The sequence below is a fragment of the Bos taurus genome, chromosome 2 (assembly GCF_002263795.3).
Source record: "Bos taurus isolate L1 Dominette 01449 registration number 42190680 breed Hereford chromosome 2, ARS-UCD2.0, whole genome shotgun sequence".
NCBI classification, from domain to species: domain Eukaryota; kingdom Metazoa; phylum Chordata; class Mammalia; order Artiodactyla; family Bovidae; genus Bos; species Bos taurus.
The window spans coordinates 132,495,695-132,514,590 of NC_037329.1; the positions used below are offsets into that span (position 1 = coordinate 132,495,695).

Consider the following 18,896-nt stretch of genomic DNA (forward strand, 5'->3'; position numbering starts at 1 on the left):
TAATAGACTGCACTCCACCATCTGCACTGTCCTTCTGAGTGAGTTTGTTTCCTGGAACGTGTGGCTACAACAAAGAGGGAAGGGACAAAAATTGGAAACATTAATTTAAAGAGTTGTAGCCACATTTCTGGAGAAAACTAGAAGAATTAATAAAATGTGCAGGATGGCAGAATCTGTTCGGGTTTAAAGGCAGATAACAAAGCATAAAGGCAAATGGAGTCTAACCAAGAAGTGAAAAATGGCTCAAAGACCATGAATAGGACTATGATGTAATAACCCAGGAGGATGTACCATGCTTTCCCACTGAAAGTGAGAGGTGTCGAATTTTTTAAAAGGCACAGTGTGAGAGATGTGAGTTAAGTTTTATTGGGGGCAAAATGAGAAGGAAATGCTCCAAAGAGTTAAAGAGGGAAGGTGTCAGAATATATGTGACTTTGGTGAAGGGAGTTATGCACCACCAAGCACACATTTTACGAAAGATGCCCGTGAGTCAAGAAGGTTGCTGTTTAGTTATGAGGAGCAGATGTCTCCATAAGTGACTTTCACGCTTTTCTATATGTGAGAAGATGCTAGAAATTGGGCTCATAAAATCTTCTCCTGAAATATCTAGCTATCTGAATACCTGTTCTGCCACTTTTTCCCAGAGCACAGAGAGCCTCATTCCTGAGGCTCATTTCCACCCCGAACTCCTTTTAGGGAGTGTCAAAAGTCAGCGGCTGCAGTGTCTGGTGGCTTCCTTCTTATGGAAGCACGTGGCAAGTGACAGTTTTTAGTTGGCAGAGATCCCAGGGTCCAGTGGTGAGTCTGACTCCTCCATCTGAGTCACAGCTCCTAGAAAACCAGAGATGGATAGTAAAGTTGCCAAAACAGATTTTTATTCAAAAACTCTCGCAACAGGGGCCAGTATAGATTTGGGCTCAATTCCAAATATGACTTCAAATCTTCAGTTTTATATTTTTCCTGGAGTATAGTTGCTTGACAATGTTGTGTTAACCTCTGCTGTACAGCACTGTGAGATCCTGAGTTTTCTTAAGTGGGGATTTACAGCAGGAGTTGGAGGTGGGGATGGAAAATTCCTGAGAGGGTAGGGAATTTCTGCTGAACTGACCAAACAGGATTCTTGGAGAAAGAGCATGGGGGTGATCTGATGTCACTGGTGGGGGGAGGAGTGGAGGATGAGAGATTTGATCAGATACCGTGGGTGGGTGGGGGTGCTCAGTGAACCGACGTAGCAAGATTCTTGCTAAAACATGTGGAGCCCTGGTTGAGAAAAGATCTCGCAAGAGCCTGCCCAAGTTGTGGTCAAGGAGAGCGTCTTTGTCGGTGGCCGCCCTCAGACCAGTGGAAGGAAGTCCCTCATCCTCCTCAAGCCTTAGCATCAAAGGCCTCACTAACCTGAGGAGAGAAAGACCACCCAGACTGGGTTAAGCAGAGTCCTTCCTCAAAATCCATGGTCCCATTCTTCCTCGCCACCTCAGAGGCATCTAATACACCGTTCCAGCTCCACCCCACCCACTCCAGGGCCACTTCCGGGACTGGCAGAGACATGCTTGGTCTCCAACCTGACACCACCTGGCCCCATATGTCAAGGATGTCGGTCCACATGTCTGCCTCCCCCTCCCAGACTGTGGGCTTCCTGTGGGCAGGAGCTGTGTCTGATCAGCAGTGTCTACTGTAAAGCCCAGCCTGGTCCATAGGAGACCACCAGGACAGGTTCACTGAATGAATGAACCAATCAACGGATGACCATGTCCAGGGCTTTTCAACCTTTTGACCGAAGAGTCCCTCTTCTCCTTGCAGTAGCTCTTGTGAAGGGGCAGTAGGTACCGCAGGAAAAGCAGGGTTGCTCATGGAAGGATGAGTAGGAGGCCTCCGACTCCTGTCTGCTCAGCCTCCCCTTCCCCAGAGGTCACCCCTGGGTGTCACAGGAAAATCCACAGCTTTGGGGAGCCTCTGAAACAGCTGCTTTGGTCTCCGCACTTGGGGAAACCGACACCCCTCACAGGCAAGGGGTCAAGCCAGGACCCAGGACCTGGCACCCTGCTGGGCTCTCAGTCACTTGTCCCACTGGCCCCAGCGGCCCAAGTCCTCGTTAAGAAGGTGCAAAGAGGTGACATGAAAAGTCAGAGGCTGAGGATTCAGAGCCCAGCACCATCACTAATGGCCTGGCTGACTTTGGGCAAGTTACCTGCCCTCCCTGGGCCTCAGTTCTCCAACAGAAAATAAAAAGATGGGATGGATAGAGAGTGTCGTGGACTGGACGCCGGGCAAGCTCTCAGCCCACTGGTTGCTCGTGTTGTCCGATTGCTGGACCACAGCCCTACTTTCCAACCCTCCCAACACTTGCACTTCTGCTGGAGGGCGGCTGCTTCTGTCAGGCCAGAGGCAGGGAGGGAGCAGGCCATGCCCACCGCTAGGCACCAAGGAACCTGTTTTCCCCAGAGCCGGAGACCCAGGAGGGAACGGCTGTGCTTTCCCCTGACGCCTGGCCAGTGGGTGCCATGCCAGGGAGGATCCAGCGACGAGGAGTTGAGGAAGGAGGGTTTTAATAGTTTGAGGAGGGGACGTCGAGTCCTGGGAACGGTCTCTTGGGGTCGCAGCACTTGGGAGAGTCTGGGGTGAGGGAGGGGGCAGGCAGAACCCCTTAGCAGCAGAATGCCTCCCAACACCCAGACTTTCAGGAAGGTGAGGGTGTGTTTGTGTGTGGAGGGGCCCAGCTAGGGCTTCCATGGGCAAGGGGCCCAGGCCTCTGTGGTCCCCTCCTCTGGGGGACTCCCCATCCTGACTCCATCCCTGCCTGGGTTGTGGGGGCAGCGGGGGTGGAGATTCAGCTCAGAGAAGTCAGGGGTCAGCCCGGGACGGTGAGGAAAAGGTGGGCTCCCAGGAGGATCTTGGCTACTGGGCAGGTGGGGTCAGGGCATGCGGGGGGCCACAGCCTCACCCACTGTGGCCAGCAGGACAGCAGGGGGTGAGCGGTGGTCCCACACTCGGTGAGTGCTGACCCTAGCCCCCAGGGCAGGCATCCTAGAAGCTGCAGCTCTGCGGGGCTCGGTCCAGTCCTGTCGTGGTTTTTTGTAGACCTTCTCGCCACTCCCACAGCCCTCCCCTGGGGACTGTAAGTCCTCGGGGCCCCCGGGAGGGCCGAGATTCCTGGTGGATGTTCTGAGCATCCCTGGGGTCACAGTGCTGCACCACTGGGCCTTAGGGGTTGATGCCAGACAAAGACAGAAGGCAGGACGCGGCGGGGTGCCCTGGGCACCCGGAGGCTGCTGAGGTCAGCAGGGGAGGCGAGGAAGGCGCGCCTGGGAAGACATCAATGCTGGCGCCGTCGGGAGGCGGCCTGCCGGGCCTGGCCCTCCGCCCTCCCCAGCCGGTGGCCCCCCAGCCCGCGGGGCCCTGTCCCCAAGGCTCCTCCGTCCCCTTCTCCTGCCAAGACCGCTCTGGTCTGGAGTCTGGTCCCCCCGCCGTGTCTCCCCGCTCCCCCCTCCTTTCCCTGTCCTCATCCTGTTCCCCGTCTACCCCTTCTTGAATCTTCCCCACGGCCTCCTGCCTGGCCCTGGTCCCTCCTGCCTCTGTCTCCTCCTCCTCAAGCTGGGTTCCAGCTCTCGGCGCCCTCCGCATGCAGCGGGATTCTGAGTTGACGCTGCAGCCTTGTCCCTCCTCGTCCAGGGAGAGAGGCTTCTGGCCCATTCCACTCCCTGGCCTGGCTGCTGCGTAGGGGGAGGCGCGGGGGAGGGCCTGGCCATCTAGACCGTGACCCTTTGGCCTGTGTGTTTGTCAGAGACTGGGGACGCTGGGGTTGGGGCTTCCTCAGAGTGCTCAGGGCTGCAGAGTCGTGGCCAGGCTGTTCCTCTGAGCTGAGTGGGTCAGCGGGAGAGGCAGGAAGGCCTGCCTGGGGGTGCACGTTTGTGTGTGCCCCCATCTGGGTCCCTGTGGACCTGGGGCAGGGTGGGGGTGGTGCATGTGGGTTCTCTCAGGGCCCAGGAGCCTGCTTAGAGGCTCTTTGGGTCACTGAGGCTGGACTTCAGGGCTGGGACCCAAGCCCTGTGACTATCCGATCTGGGCCGGGACTCATGTGCCAACGATGAAGGCCAGGATGGGGCCACCTGCTCTTTAACAAAGCCCCTTTAACAATCCTGCTCCCCCCAAAGCATGGATCACCCCAACTCATCCTGCAGGAGCAGCGAGGGGCCCCCAGAACCCAGACCTGTGACCAGCACTCCGTCTGCCTGGGAGCTGCCCTAGGACACACCGAGCTCTGGGCCCATGCGGCTGCTGCAGGTCTTGAAGACTCTGGGATCCACCCTTTCGTGCCTGGCTCAGTCAGCGAGAGGCCCCCCGATCCCTTCCACACTTGGGGGAGACCCCAACAAGGCACGCGCCGCCCCCTTGCATCCAGGATGAAGCCACACCCAGGGCTGGGCTTGAGGAGCCTGGTGGCCAGGGCCAGGGCCCAGACCTTTCTGAGTCCTCTGGACCACCGGAAGGCTCCCGAGGGGAGGCGGCCAGATGCACCGGGGGCTCCCGATCCACCCCCACCTCCACCTGCTCCATCCGCCTGGCCCCCAGGGCCAGAGCCTCCTCCCAGCTCCTCCGCCAGCCCCAGGGGACCTAGGGCGGCACGGGGGGCGGCTCGTAGATGCTGCAGTTGGGCGTGGGGCCCTGGCAGTAGATGTTGAGATAGTTGCGGTGCTCCTCCCTGTATGTCTGCTTCTGGAGGCACAGAACCACGCTCCTGTCGCACTCGCACGTCTGCTTGTCACACTCGGTCTGGTTGAGCTCGCCTGTGGAGAGTGGAGCGCGCGGACCCTGAGATCACAGGGGCCTCTGAAAGTGGTCCTGGCCAGCCGCACCATCGTCCGGGGGCCTACCCTGGGCCTGCAGGCGCAGGAGGTCAGGGCCGGGGCCCAGCCTCTTGCATTCCCAGACCTCCAGGTGCCCCTGACGTGTGGGAAACACACAACCACGGGAGCCCAACAGGACAGTGTTGAGTTGGGGAAACTGAGGCTCAGGATGGGGTGTGGCTTGCCTAAGTCACCCAGCAAACCTGAGGCTGAGCTGGGGTAGAAACTGAGGTGTCGGGAACTAACCCCCATCTCCACCCCGCCCCCTCCCTACTTTCTACCATCACAGGCTTCCTCTCTTCAAGCCCAGAATCCCAGCACCCCCACTCTGGAGGGCGCTGTGGTAAGGATGGAGGGAGCAAAACACTCGTGAAGAGCTTAGCTCAGTGCCTCCCACGGAGCAGATGTTGTTGTTGTTACTATTGGCCTTCAGAAATCATCTTCCCGTGAGTTCTCGGCCTCGGGTGAGCTTTAGGATCACCTGCTTGTCATTGTTTGTTCTGCCGCTAAGTCGTGTCTGACTCTGTGACCCCACGGACGGCAGCACGCCAGGCTTCCTTGCCTTTCACTGTCTCCAGGAGTTTCCTCAAATTCATGTCTGTTGAGTCGGTGATGCCAGTCAGCCATCTCATCCTCTGTCACCCTCTTCTCCTCTTGCCCTTAATCTTTCCCAGCATCGGGGTTTTTCTAATGAGTCAGCTCTTCACACCAGGTGGCCAAAGTATTGGAGCTTCGGTCACAGCATCAGTCCTTCCAGTGAATATTCAGGGTTGACTTCCTCTGGGATTGACTGGTTTGATCCCCTTGCAGTCCAAGGGACTCTCAAGAGTCTTCTCCAGCACCCCAGTTCGAGAGCATCAATTCTTTGGTGCTTGGCCTTCTTTGTGGTCCAACTTTCACATCCATACTGGATGTGACTACTGGAAAAATCAGAGCTTTGACTATATGGACCTTCTGTCAACAAAGTGATGTCTCTGCTTTTTAATATGCTGTCTAGATTTATCATAGCTTTCCTTCCAAAGAACAAGCGTCTTTTACTTTCATGGCTGCAGTCACCATCCGCAGTGATTTTGGAGCCCAAGAAAATGAAATCTGTTTGGAGGGCTCCTAAAACAAAGGCTATCCCACCCCACCCCTAGAGATTCAGATTCAGTGAGTCTGGGGTGGGGGCCTGATATCTGCATTTCTAACAAGTGATGCTGATGCTGAGGTTCAGGGAACCCCTTTCGAGAACCACCCACTAGCCCAGTGGTTTGCAAACTTGCAAACTTTCTATCAGCAGAATCTTTTCTCTGACGTGAAACTCTTTACCAAAGACGAATATCTCAAGCACCTGAAAGAGAAGCCACTTGAGCTACAAAATACATCAAAGAGCCAGCTGGACCACTCAGGGATACCTCCCCATCACTGCTCACAGCAGCTGACCTGCTGGTCCGAGAACTCCCCAGAACCCAGTGTGAGAGCCACAGCTCAGGATGGTCCACAGTCTTAGGGGTTGAGGAGGGAGATTTGATCTGCTTAATGGACTCCTGCTCAAACAGTGCCTCCACTCTACATCTGAACTGCAGCATCTGAGTACCACTCAGCCCTGGGCTGCCAAGGGGCACCAGCAGTGCTTGGGTCCCCACCAGACTCTTTACCAGAGAACAGGAGTCTTGAGTTGTTTTCTTTTTTGCAAAACTGACGTTGCTCGTGAGCTCTTAGTGAGGCATGACGCACAGCCTGGTTAATGTAAGGGGACAAAGGGAGCCTGGGGCTACCCAGGGGACACCTGCTGGCCCAGGCAGGAGGCGCCACAGGCGGGACTTCTGGGCTGACAGCTCGGATGTGGCACCCCTCGGGTGGGGAATGACCGTGAAGAGTCTATGGCAAAGTGAGGGAACCTGCCAGGCCTGGCTCCAGCATCTCAAATCCCTAGAAACACTGGGAGTTGTACCATGGGGCCACCTCATCTACTGGGGTCCCCGAGAGAGAACTAGAAGGGAAGGGGTCTGCTCAGATCCAAACCCCTCAGTGTACCCATGGGGAGACTGAAGTGAGGTGGGGAAGGACCCTGCCCAGGGCCACATGGGGAGGAGATGCTGGCCAAACCTGGGTGTCAACACAGGACTCCCGACTCCCTGGCCAGCCTGCTACAAAGTCTCAGAATCACCCAAGGATCTGGTTAAAAACACGGAGAACTGGGACCCTCCAAACTTGACCCACTGAATCAAGATTGCTCTCTAAGTTCTCCAAAGCTGAAGTGGGGACTGAAGAATCAGGGTGCCCATTCAGGTGGGGGCCTCAGAGCGCTTCAGGGGGATGTGCCAGAGCCTATTAGATTCAGCAAGCAAGCAAACAAAAGTAAGGTGTCCAGTGAAATCTGAATTTCAGACAATAAACGTTTTAGTATAAGTATATTCCAAACATTGCATGGGATATACTTATGCTACTTCTTTATTTTATACTAATACTAAATAATTTTCTGCTAAGGTTTAGTGTAAGTATGTTCCATGCACTATTTGGGCTTCCCAGGCGAACCCGCCTGCCAATGCAGCAGGCATAAGAGATGGAGGTTCGATCCCTGGCTCGAGAAGACCCCCTGGAGGAGGGCATGGTAACCCACTCCGGTATTCTTGCCTGGAGAGTCCCATGGACAGAGGACTCTGGCAGGCTACAGTCCATCAAGTCAAATAGAGTTGGACACTAATGAAGCAGCTTAGCACGCGCACACACACACACACACACACACACGCAGTATTTAGGATATTTGTTGTTGCTGTTCAGTCGCTCAGTTGTGTCTGACTCTTTGCGACCCCCTGGACTGCAGCACGCCAGGCTTCCTGTCCTTCAGTATCTCCTGGAGTTCACTCGAACTCATGTCCACTGAGTCAGTGTAAACTTCCATGAAAACACTTTTCATTGTTTATCTGAAATTCAGAGTTACTGGGACCTCCTGCATTTCATTGGCAGCCCTGCCCCCGGCACAGGCTAGGGGGATGGCTGGCAGTTCGGGCTTTTCCTGGGGAAGGGGTGACGGGGGGCACTCACTGCAGACGATGTCAGTGTCGTTCTCGATGGTGTAGTCGTAGTGGTCCACATAGGTGTGGCAGCCCAGGTCAAAGAGCTTCTGGTAGCAGCAGTCGTGGGCATGGCAGCACCTAGGGGCAGGGAGGGGAGAGAAGGCAGACGTGGCCAGGCCTGGCCCCTCTCCCACTGGCAGTGAGCCCTGCCATGATCAGCTGTTCCCATCCCTCTCGTAAGACCTTCAGACGGTGGCCCAGAGAGGGCAGTTACTTGCCGGAAGTCACACAGCCAGAAGGAGTCAGGCCAGTGCCCCGGGATCAAGTCCGTGACCCCCTCTCTCTGTCCTCTCCCCAGATCTCTGGCTCTCCCCACCTTGAGCCCTGGCTGCAGCTGTAGGAAGGGCAGGGTGGGAGGGAGGGGCCTGGGTGAAGTCCACAGCGGAGGAGACCGGCCAGATGCAGGGGCTACTCCTGGCTGTGCAGGATGGCCAGGGAGGGACCAAAGTCTGGAGGGGTAAGTGGGGCTTGGGGGTGGGGGACATGGAGCCACTGCTGATGTGGCTGTCCCATCCCCTCTGGTGAGAGGCAGGCAATTAGTCAACATGCATTTATGAAGCCCCCAGGGATGCCAGACTCATGCTGGCTGCTTTGGGTTGGGGAAAGGAGGAGATGACAAGCCACGGCTTCCAGGAACTCCCAGATGATGGAGGAGGCACAGTCCTGCTCTCCAGGGCCTCCTGTCTGAGCAGGCAGGGGTCTCAGCCCTTGCTTTGTCCAACACAACAGTGTGACTGTAGCTCTCATGTGTGTTTGAAAGAAAGTGAAAGGAAAAGTGAAAGTGAAGTCACTCAGTTGTATCTGACTCTTTGCGACCCCACGGACTGTAGCCCGCCAGGCTCCTCTGTCCATGGAACTTTCCAGGCAAGAGTACTGGAGTGGGTTGCCATTTCCTTCTCCAGGGGATCTTCCCGACCCAGGGATTGAACCCAGGTCTCCCACATTGCAGGCAGACGCTTTACCATCTGAGCCACCAGGGAAGCCCATGCGTGTCTGGGGACAGGTCAAAGGTTCCGCTGAGAATGGGAATTCTAGACCTTGGTGCTGGGAAAGATTGAGGGCAGGAAGAGAAGGGGGCGACAGAGGATGAGATGGTTGGATGGCATCACCCACTCAATGGACATGGGTTTGGGTGAACTCGGGGAGTTGGTGATGGACAGGGAGGCCTGGCGTGCTGCGGTTCAAGGGGTTGCAAAGAGTCAGACACGACTGAGCAACTGAACTGAATGCCTCCAAGCCCAAGACCTTGGAAACAGACAATAGGAAGTGTCCCAGACGGTTGAGGAGAACGTAGGTCAAATGTCAGGCTTCTGGTTACAAACTCAGCACACAAGCCTCCTCCTTGGGGTAAGGGCCTTCCCCCACCACTGGGAGACTGGGGACGGTCTGACCTGGGCTGTCCCCGCCCAGTTCTGAGCGTGGCCCAGCCTCTCGGGACCTACCAGTCCACCTCGTCCATGGGCAGGCCGCGGCCCCCCAGCCCGCAGTAGCAGCCGTAGCCCACGAAGGACAAGATGGCGTTCCTCCCGGTGACCGTCTCCACCATGGACTTGAGGTTGAGCAGGCTGCTGCGGGCCGCAGGCAGGACTGCGAGAGAGAGCCGAGGGGTGTGGTGAGCTCCCAGCCCCATTCGTGGCCGCTCCTGCCCACCTGGCTGGGGCCAGGGGACGGGAGACAGGGGCAGGGGAGGAGGGCAGAGCAGAAGGAGGCAGCACTCCACAGGGCGCCCCGTGCGGTGCTCTGCCCATGTCCTCACACCGAGCCCCACAGCCCCCAGAAGAAAGTGGGCCCTGCCCGCCGCCCTTCCATGCCCGAGTCCATCAAGTGCTCACTGCAACCCTGTAAAAAAAAAAACCCATTTTACAGATGAGGCGATCGAGGCCCAGAGCATTTAGCAACTGGCCCAAGGAGACATTGTTGAAAATCAGTGGAGGCAGAATTTGGACCCAGACAGGGAGAGCCGTGTGCCTGATACACCCTAAGGGGCTTGCTTCCCAGATGCCACGTGCTCTTCTGAACAGGGTTCTGGGCCCTGCTGCTTTGGCCTGGCTCCTGGGCTCCCAGCAGGGCCTGGGGCGGGAGCATCTCAGGGTTAATCCGGAGACAATTGGGTGTTCTGGACACACACGCACGCGCGCACACACACACACACATGCACACACACACACGTGCACACACACACACGCACACACACGTGCACACACACACACACGCACACACGCGCACACATACACACACGCACGCGCGTGCACACACACACACATGCACACACACACCCGCACACACACACACACACACACGCCCAAGTATACATTTCTTCCCCTTTGTCCTTGTCTCACAGGCGGTGCCACAACCCTTCAGATACCAGCAGACTCCCGGGGTCAGCTTCCTGGCGCCCTTCAGGCCGCTCACCCCGGGGCCATCTGCTGCCCTCCTCTGTCTCCCTGCCTCCCGGGCTCCCAGGCATGCTGGCTCCCGGCTGAGTCAACATTGAGCCTGGTGTTTGGGTTCTTACCTGGGTGAGGCTGCGCACCCGCCCCCCTGCCCCCCATTACCACATAGGCAGGAGGGCCGCTTTTACCCCATTTTATGGATGAGCAGCTGAGGCTCAGAGAGGTGGTTTGCCCCATGCAGCCTGGAAGTGGCAGAGCCCAGACCTGGACCCGGGTCTGTGACCCCCCCAGGAGCTGGGATGCCAGCTCACCACCCCTCACCCCTGCTGCCTCCCCCGGGAGGCTCCTCCAGCTGTGCCTGGGGCAAGGCGCCCAGTTCCACACCTTTGCCCCTGCTCTCAAGTCATGCTTCCCACCCCGCTCTGCGGCCAGATAGAGGAAATGTAGTGGGAGAGGGAGGAAGCCGAGAATTTCAGAAACAGAGCCCAGATGGAATCCCGAAGGCTGAAGCGACTTGCTTCTGGAGACTTGGCTGTCCAACATCCCTAGTGATGATGGGGGAACTCACCACCTCAACCTGCCTTGGTGGGAAAGGCACAGACTTTGGAGTCAGACAGATGCGGGCCCAGAACTAAGGCTCCCTAGGCCTCGGTTTTCCCATCCGTAAAATGGGAATGACAACCCCAGCCTCCAGGGAAGTGCAAGCACCCAGCTCACACCAGACCCTTGCTCTTCCCACGGCGTCCCCTCTCAGGGCTTACTGGGACCCTGGGCCAGGCCTGCCCTCCTGTCAGAGAACTAATTTAGGGCATCCCTCTCCACCTGCCTCTTCCAGTCTATCTTCGGGACTTTTGTCGTTACAGAGAATAAGTAGCAAATGAAAGAGGAAACAAAGGCGTGGAGAGAAACGGCCAACAACCTTAAGAGGGTGGTTTAGAGCCTGTAAATGGTTGTCTGGGTCTGGGGCAGGGAGGAAGGGGTCCCTGCGACCTGGGGGCCTGTCTCTGATTTGGCCACGATGGAAGAGAGAGGGGGGCTGAGAGGGCTTCCCAGTAACATCAGCTGTCCCCAAGCCCTTTCTGTTCTGTAGGATTCTTGTCACTGTAATCAAACGTGTGCCCAGAAGCCTGGGGGTCAGACGGACCCCCATCTGCAAACAGGCTTCTCCGTTAGTGCTGCGGGGCCAGGGGCAGGGTTCATAAGCAAGACAGACCCTCCCCTCCAGGGCCTGGGACCGACTGCCTGCTGTGAGGTCCTGGCCTCCTGCCCCTAGTCCTGTAGGTGTTACCCCTGATGGGGGGCAGCTTCCATCCCCCGGACCCCTCAACCATCAGTTCTCACCTAAAACTCACCCACCCACATGCAGGACAGACACACGTCATACTCTTACACGCAGGCAGATGTAAACACACACTCACCCGCTGCACACTCTCCTCCATATATAACACAGTTACACACACACTCACCCACAAATGCCTCTCACACGCACATGGTCTCACAAACAGACCCACACTCACCTCCCACACCTTTATACACGCATACACACTCCCACTGTCACACATGTGCAACACCCAGAGTGGCCACATCCGCACTCCGCTTGGAGCAGAAGAAACAAAACCTGTGTTCACTCAGTCTGCAGCCTTTGTGCCCGGCCCCTGGGCTGGGCTGGACACAAGGGGTTATTTTCTAAATAATAGGTCACTTTGCCTGAATTCAACCAACCATTTCTCATGTCTGGCTGCATTCAACTTCATTTTGTCTCTGGTATTTTCTTTCTTTGTCTCAAACCTGGTTGGGTTCAGGGGCTGCTGAACAGGTGGACAGAAGGCCAGTGGAATACCCAGCCTCTCTCCTGCCTACACAGGGCACCTGCCACCAGGATGCCTGCCCATGTGTCAGGAGCCTCGGTGGTCCCGGGGGTGGTCCTTCCAGAAAGAAGAAGGAAGAGGCTCCCGGACCACCTCCATCATCTTCCGCTACCTCTCACACCCAGACACTGCTCCACACACGTGTGTGCAGTTGTGTGCTCCCTATATTCACCTACACACTCCAGAGACACACACTGCTGTGAACACGTGCTCACCCATCTTCCAGACGTGTGTTACACACACAGACATCATCATGTGCTCAGACACACCCCCTACACATAGACGTGTGGATACCTGCATGCAAGCTCACGAGTTCCGTCTGCATGTACACATGTATGTACACAAACGCGTCTTCCTATGTACACAAGCGCCCCAGTGTCGCCAAGCGCCCTGACGCCCAGCCACCAGCACCACTTTATGATGCTTGCTCAACTGTGCGCCCCGCACCCTGGAGGCTCGTAAACAGTTAATGCTGACCTCCTCGGGCGTGTTTACAGGTGGCTGGAGGAGTAAACAGCTGCAGAGAGGGAAGGAAGCCCGGCAGAGCCGGGGAGCAGAGACCCAGCGGTGGGTCTGAGAGCCTGTGGCCAATGGCTGAGTCACGGGAGAAAGGCTGGAGTCGGGGTCAGAAGGAGGGGTTTCCCAGCACCTTCACTCACCGCTGCTGGCTAGGATGGTGATGGTGATGAAACTCTTCATCCCCAGGTGAGATCTGAGAGGGGAAGAGAGCCCAGTCCTTAGTCTGTCCCTCCCCACCGCGTGCGGTTCCTGGCCTATGGCTCCCTCCTGAGCCTCCTTACATCCGCAGTCAACACCACCCCTCGGTGCCCGGGTTCCTGTTGCCCTTGCCCTGTGATTAGCTCCTGCAGAGACATCTGAGCACCTCCTGCCTGCCTGCACCTCTGGGAGCAACAGCCCCCAGCAGTGCAGAGCCGGGAGGCACAGGGAGCCTCCTTCCCTTCCACCCGAGCCAGGCTTCCAAGAGACAGAGGGCTCCCTGTCTTGCAGGATTGGACCTGGTCGCACATCAGAACCAGCCCCTTCCATTTGCACGCCAGTCACGTGACCCCACCTGGTGGCTGGCTTTTGTATCTGGAGCCAGGAGACCTGAGTCCCTGGGTTCAAGCTGCAACTCTACTTCCAAAATGCTGTGTGACCATCAATAGATCCCTTACCTTACCCTCTCTGGGCCTCAAGTGCCTATGAGGACTGATGGATCCCAAGGCCCCGGTTGTGCAGAAAAGGCAATATCTCAGCCGTAAGCAGAGGCTCAGACTTTCTGAAGAAACAGGTTCTAGGAGCCAGCTCTTCGCCCACCTCCCTGCTCATCTCCACCGAGGGCTCCATCCCGGGGAGGCAGGCACGTACCTGGAGGTTCTTGAAGAGGTCCTGAGGCTCGGGCCTCTCCTCCCAGGGGGTTGTCTAACCAGCCCCTTCTTCCTGCACCCTTTGGGGTTGGCCGGAGCCCCATCTGGCATCTTCTGGGTTCTGGGGGGCCAGCGACATAGGTCTCGCAAGGTCCGCAATCCGCTCCGATGGCTGCGGGGAACAGGCCCCAGCGTCTCGCTGCCGCTCACTGGCAGGGGAGTGCCGGGGCAATGCCCCTGGGCAGGAAGCGGGTGGCACATGGCCTAGAAAAAGGAGGCCCCGCCTCCTCCCTCCGCCCCCGCCCCGCCCACAGTCGCCGGGTCACATCCCACCCCAGGGTGCTTGGGCCTGCAGGGGCAGGGGCTTGATGTATCAGAAGAGGGCTTGGCCTTTCTCCAAGCATCTGAAGGGAAATGAGCCCACGTTCTCTCCTTTCCCACCCGAAAGGGATGAGGATAAGTTACAGAAAAACATTCAGTAATATTTGTTAAAACACAGCCAGGCAGACCATTTATTCAATGGGGTTATTGGACCAGGTCTGGAGGGACTGCTGACTCCCAAGAGCCCTTGTAGAGAGAAGTTGAAGGTTGTGAGCCTGGCTGGGAAGCAGTTGCCATCAAACTTCTTTCCAACAAAGGAACTTATGAGAGTCTTGCATCCTGGGGACTGATAAGCAGGCTTCTGGGTCAATGTGCTGAGGCCTCCCCGGCAATGCCCTGAGTCCACGATAACCAAGAGACAGAAGGCTGGAAACTGCTCTGATGAAGTCTTGCCATGGAGGAGACAGATTGGATTCAACTCCAAATAGAAGAACCTAGAAAGTGGGAATTTGTAGCCAAGGTGCAAGGTGGAGGTCAGTGGATGGGCAATTACTAAGAAGAAACATCAGGAGTAGCGGAGATTCTAGCTTAACCCACCACCAGAAGGATCTGGCTGAAGGCAGGCAGGGTGGTGTCACCTAGCAACGGAAGTGAGGAGCCCCATCAGACATCAAGATGAGGAATCCTGGCTGAACTGACTCAGCAGTACATGCGTGCTCAGTCTCTTCAGTCGTGTCCGACTCTGCAACCCCATGGACTGTAGCCCACCAGGCTCCTCTGTCCATGGGATTCTCCAGACAAGAATACTGCAGTGGGTTGCCATGCCCTTCTCCAGGGCATCTTCCCAACTCAGGGATCAAACCTGCATCTTTTGCTACTCCTGCATCGGATCGAACCTGCATCTCTTGTGACTCCTGCATCGGCAGGCCGATTCTTTACCACTAGAGCCGCCTGGGCTTTCCTGACTGAACAATGCCAAAATGAATACAGAAGCCCAGAAGTTGAGGCCTAAGAGAAGAAAAAGAGTTCAAGGAGCCAGAGCAGAGTTGGGTCAAGGAGCAGCTCTGTCAGGGAGGCCCTCCATGTGGATACGCGTGTGCCTGCAGGGCATCCCTTCACATCTGGAAGCGCTTTAGTCTAGAATCTGCTGAGAACTCTCCACCTGCATCTGCAAGCTGTGGGTGCCCACCTCTGGCTGAGACTGGAGTGGGCCACAGGTGCAGGCAGACAACAGGAAGCCGCCAGCGCAGACGTGGGAGGGCGAGCCTGCGCGTCTGGGACGGGGCTACTCTGCACCCCTCACCACTGTCATGTGACCCGACACCCCTCTGCGGGGCCATCCTAGGCATCCTGTGGGCTTGGGCAGCGCCCCTTACCTCCATCACTAGACCCAGTAGCTGCTGCCTTCCTGTGCTCCAGCCTAGCTTCCCAGGTGGCACTATGGTCCATAGGGCTGCAAAGAGTCAGATAAAATGGAAGGGACTTAGCACGCACGCACGCTCCTCCCTGCTCCCACCACCACACCCCGCTGACTTTTGAGAAGTAGAAATGGCTCCACACATTCCCAAATGTGCCCTTGGGAACCCAGTCACCTCTGACTGAGATCCTTGTGGCCTGGGAGTTGGTGCTGTTCACCTCTGGTAGGGGATAGCAGCACAAGTTGGGGAAAGATGGAGTAGGGGAAAGATGGAGTGGGGAGGAGCAGAGGGGGCCGGAGCCCTGAGAGACCCCCATTGTGGACGGTCACATGGATAAGGGGCTCTGACCCCAGCGCCCTGACTTCTTGACTCTGCCGTCCTGACAAGCTAGCTCTGGTCCTTGGGCCTCTGTGTCCTCAGCTGCAGGGCGGGTATAACCAGGCGTCACTGAGTAAGGATCCTGCTCCCAGATAATAACAGACAACAGGTGTTGTGCGCTGTGAGGCTTAAGGCAGGTGCTCAAGCTTGTAACCTGTGTGTTACTGAGCCGAGGTCTGTTCTTCAGCCTTGAGATGGATTAAGGTGGTGGGAGTGGGAACAGGGAGGGAGGGGAGGAGTTTGACCGGAAATGAAACCTCCAAATCGCGGCCCACGTTCACATCATCTGTCCCTTCTGACGTCCCCAGACTTGCTGGTGAGGAACAGGAGTGAGCCCCTCCCCACCCAGGACTTCCCTCCCCACCCCCGGCTTTTCCGGCTTGTACTTCTGGCTCTACCAAACCAGCGGGCTGGCTGGTCCCATTTCCCGCTTCCCAGGCCCCTCCTCTTCCCCTGCCCAACTTCCTGTCTGTGGGTCCAGACCCTTCTCTTTCCCAGGAAGTTATCCTAGAAAAGTCCCACTGCATCTAGTCACCCATCCCTTCATGGACGCCGGAGACTGGTACCTGCTGATACAGTCTTTTGTGGGCACCTGTACATGTTTTGGTCTGTGGGTCTTTGCATTGCACTCAGGCCAGAGATCCTGGGGAACAGAGGGCTGTCATTTCTCCAATAAAGACCAGGGGTTCCCCCAAAGACAGGGGTTGCATCCGCCCTGTCAGACGGGAGCTCCCTGAGATCAGAGTGTGACGATGGGAGGGTGAGGCTGGTCTCTGCCTTCACTTGCCTATGCAGAGCTTGGCTTCAGTTCTCTATTCGAGTTTTGCAGATGCCTCTTAATGATATCACTCAACTCCAAAGGAGGAACAGCCAAGAAGTAAGGCCCAATCCATACTGATGATACAGCTGCCAACATACAGGTAACCGGGAGCCACTTAGATCCATGCCAAGGGGTCATAGCTGGGGCGGAGGGCAGGCGGGGGTGCCCTGGGAGTCTTTGCATAGTCCTGGGCCATTTTCTCATCCCACACTCCCACAGGCTGCCACCGGTTGGGCTGGTCCCTTGAGGGGAGGATGGGCACTTCCCCTCTCTCTCCTCTCCCAGCCATGGGCGCTTAATCAGAAAAGTCAAGAATAAACTTGTCGACCCAGTAATTCCACTTCTGAGACTATAAACCGAGATACAAACCCGAGTAGTTCCTAGAGGCAGATGAAAAAGAATATTGACTGTGGTATTCTTTACAATGTTGCTGCTGCTGCTGCTAAGTCACTTCAGTCCTGTCCGACTCTGTGAGACCCCATAGACGGCAGCCCACCAGGCTCCCCTGTCCCTGGGATTCTCCAGGCAAGAACACTGGAGTGGGTTGCCATTTCCTTCTCCAATGCATGAAAGTGAAAACTGAAAGTGAAGTCGCTCAGTTGTGTCCGACTCTTTGTGACCCCATGAATCACAACACGCCAGGCCTCCCTGTCCATCACCAACTCCCGGAGTTCACTCAGACTCATGTCCATTGAGTCAGTGATGCCATCCAGCCATCTCATCCTCTGTTGTCCCCTTCTCCTCCTGCCCCCAATCCCTCCCAGCATCAGAGTCTTTTCCAATGAGACAACTCTTCGCATGAGGTGGCCAAAGTACTGGAGTTTCAGCTTTAGCATCATTCCTTCCAAAGAAATCCCAGGGCTGATCTCCTTCAGAATGGACTGGTTGGATCTCCTTGCAGTCCAAGGGACTCTCAAGAGTCTTCTCCAACACCACAGTTCAAAAGAATCAATTCTTTGGCACTCAGCCTTCTTCACAGTCCAACTCTCACATCCATACATGACCACAGGAAAAACCTTAGCCTTGACTAGCCGGACCTTTGTTGGCAAAGTAATCTCTCTGCTTTTTGAATATGCTGTCTAGGTTGGACATAACTTTCCTTCCAAGGAGTAAGCATCTTTTAATTTCATGCAGTCACCATCTGCAGTGATTTTGGAACCCCCCAAATAAAGTCTGACACTGTTTCCCCATCTATTTCCCATGAAGTGATGGGACCAGATGCCATGATCTTCGTTTTCTGAATGTTGAGCTTTAAGCCCACTTTTTCACTCTCCTCTTTCACTTTCATCAAGAGGCTTTTTAGTTCCTCTTCACTTTCTGCCATAAGGATGGTGTCATCTGCATATCTGAGGTTATTGATATTTCTCCCAGCAATCTTGATTCCAGTGTGTGCTTCTTCCAGTCCAGCGTTTCTCATGATGTACTCTGCATAGAGTCAAATAAGCAGGGTGACAATATACAGCCTTGACGTACTCCTTTTCCTATTTGAAACCAGTCTGTTGTTCCATGTCCAGTTCTAACTGTTGCTTCTTGACCTGCACACAGGTTCCTCAAGAGGCAGGTCAGGTGGTCTGGTATTCCCATCTCTTTCAGAGTTGTCCACAGTTTATTGTGATCCACACAGTCAAAGGCTTTGGCATAGTCAATAAAGCAGAAATAGATGTTTTACTGGAACTCTCTTGCTTTTTCCATGATCCAGCGGATGTTGGCAATTTGATCTCTGGTTCCTCTGCCCTTTCTAAAACCAGCTTGAACATCAGGAAGTTCACGGTTCACATATTGCTGAAGCCTGGCTTGGAGAATTTTGAGCATTACTTTACTAGTGTGTGAGATGAGTCTAATTGTGCGGTAGTTTGAGCATTCTTTGGCATTGCCTTTCTTTGGGATCAGAATGAAAACTGACCTTTTCCAGTCCTGTGTCCACTGCTGAGTTTTCCAAATTTGCTGGCATATTGAGTGCAGCACTTTCATAGCATCATCTCATAAACTCATAAACTCAGTTAAAAACCCTTTATCCAAATACAGTCATCTTCTGAGATACTGGGCTTCCCTTGTGGGTCAGCTGGTTAAGAATCCGCTTGCAATGTGGGAGACCTCGGTTCAGTCCCTGGGTAGCTTTGACTAGACGGAACTTTGTTGGCAAAATAATGTGCTTTTTAATATGCTGTCCAGATTGATCATAGCTTTTCTTCCAAGGAACAAGAGCCTTTTAATTTCATGCCTGTAATTTCATGTTTTTTTTAATTTCTTTTAAGTTCATATTTACTAGCAATAAAAAACCAGAAAATGAATTGAAAAATATGCTTTAACAGTAACATTTAAAAATATGAAATATTTAGGGATAGTGGAAAAGATGAAGGAAGAAAGTGAAAGTCACTCAGTTGTGTCCAACTCTTAGCAATCCTACGAACGGTAGCCAACCAGG

At 55.3% G+C, this 18,896-nt stretch overlaps 1 protein-coding gene across 1 annotated transcript; it reads right to left on the reverse strand.

Moving 5' to 3' along the window:
* Positions 1-858: 858 nt before the first annotated feature.
* PLA2G2F (phospholipase A2 group IIF) lies at positions 859-13,755 on the reverse strand. Its single transcript, NM_001102522.1, is given in 5 exon segments — positions 859-4,784; positions 7,875-7,984; positions 9,349-9,493; positions 12,827-12,879; positions 13,536-13,755. Coding segments are annotated over 5 exon segments (591 nt in total). The 5' UTR covers positions 13,646-13,755; the 3' UTR covers positions 859-4,611.
* Positions 13,756-18,896: the final 5,141 nt, after the last annotated feature.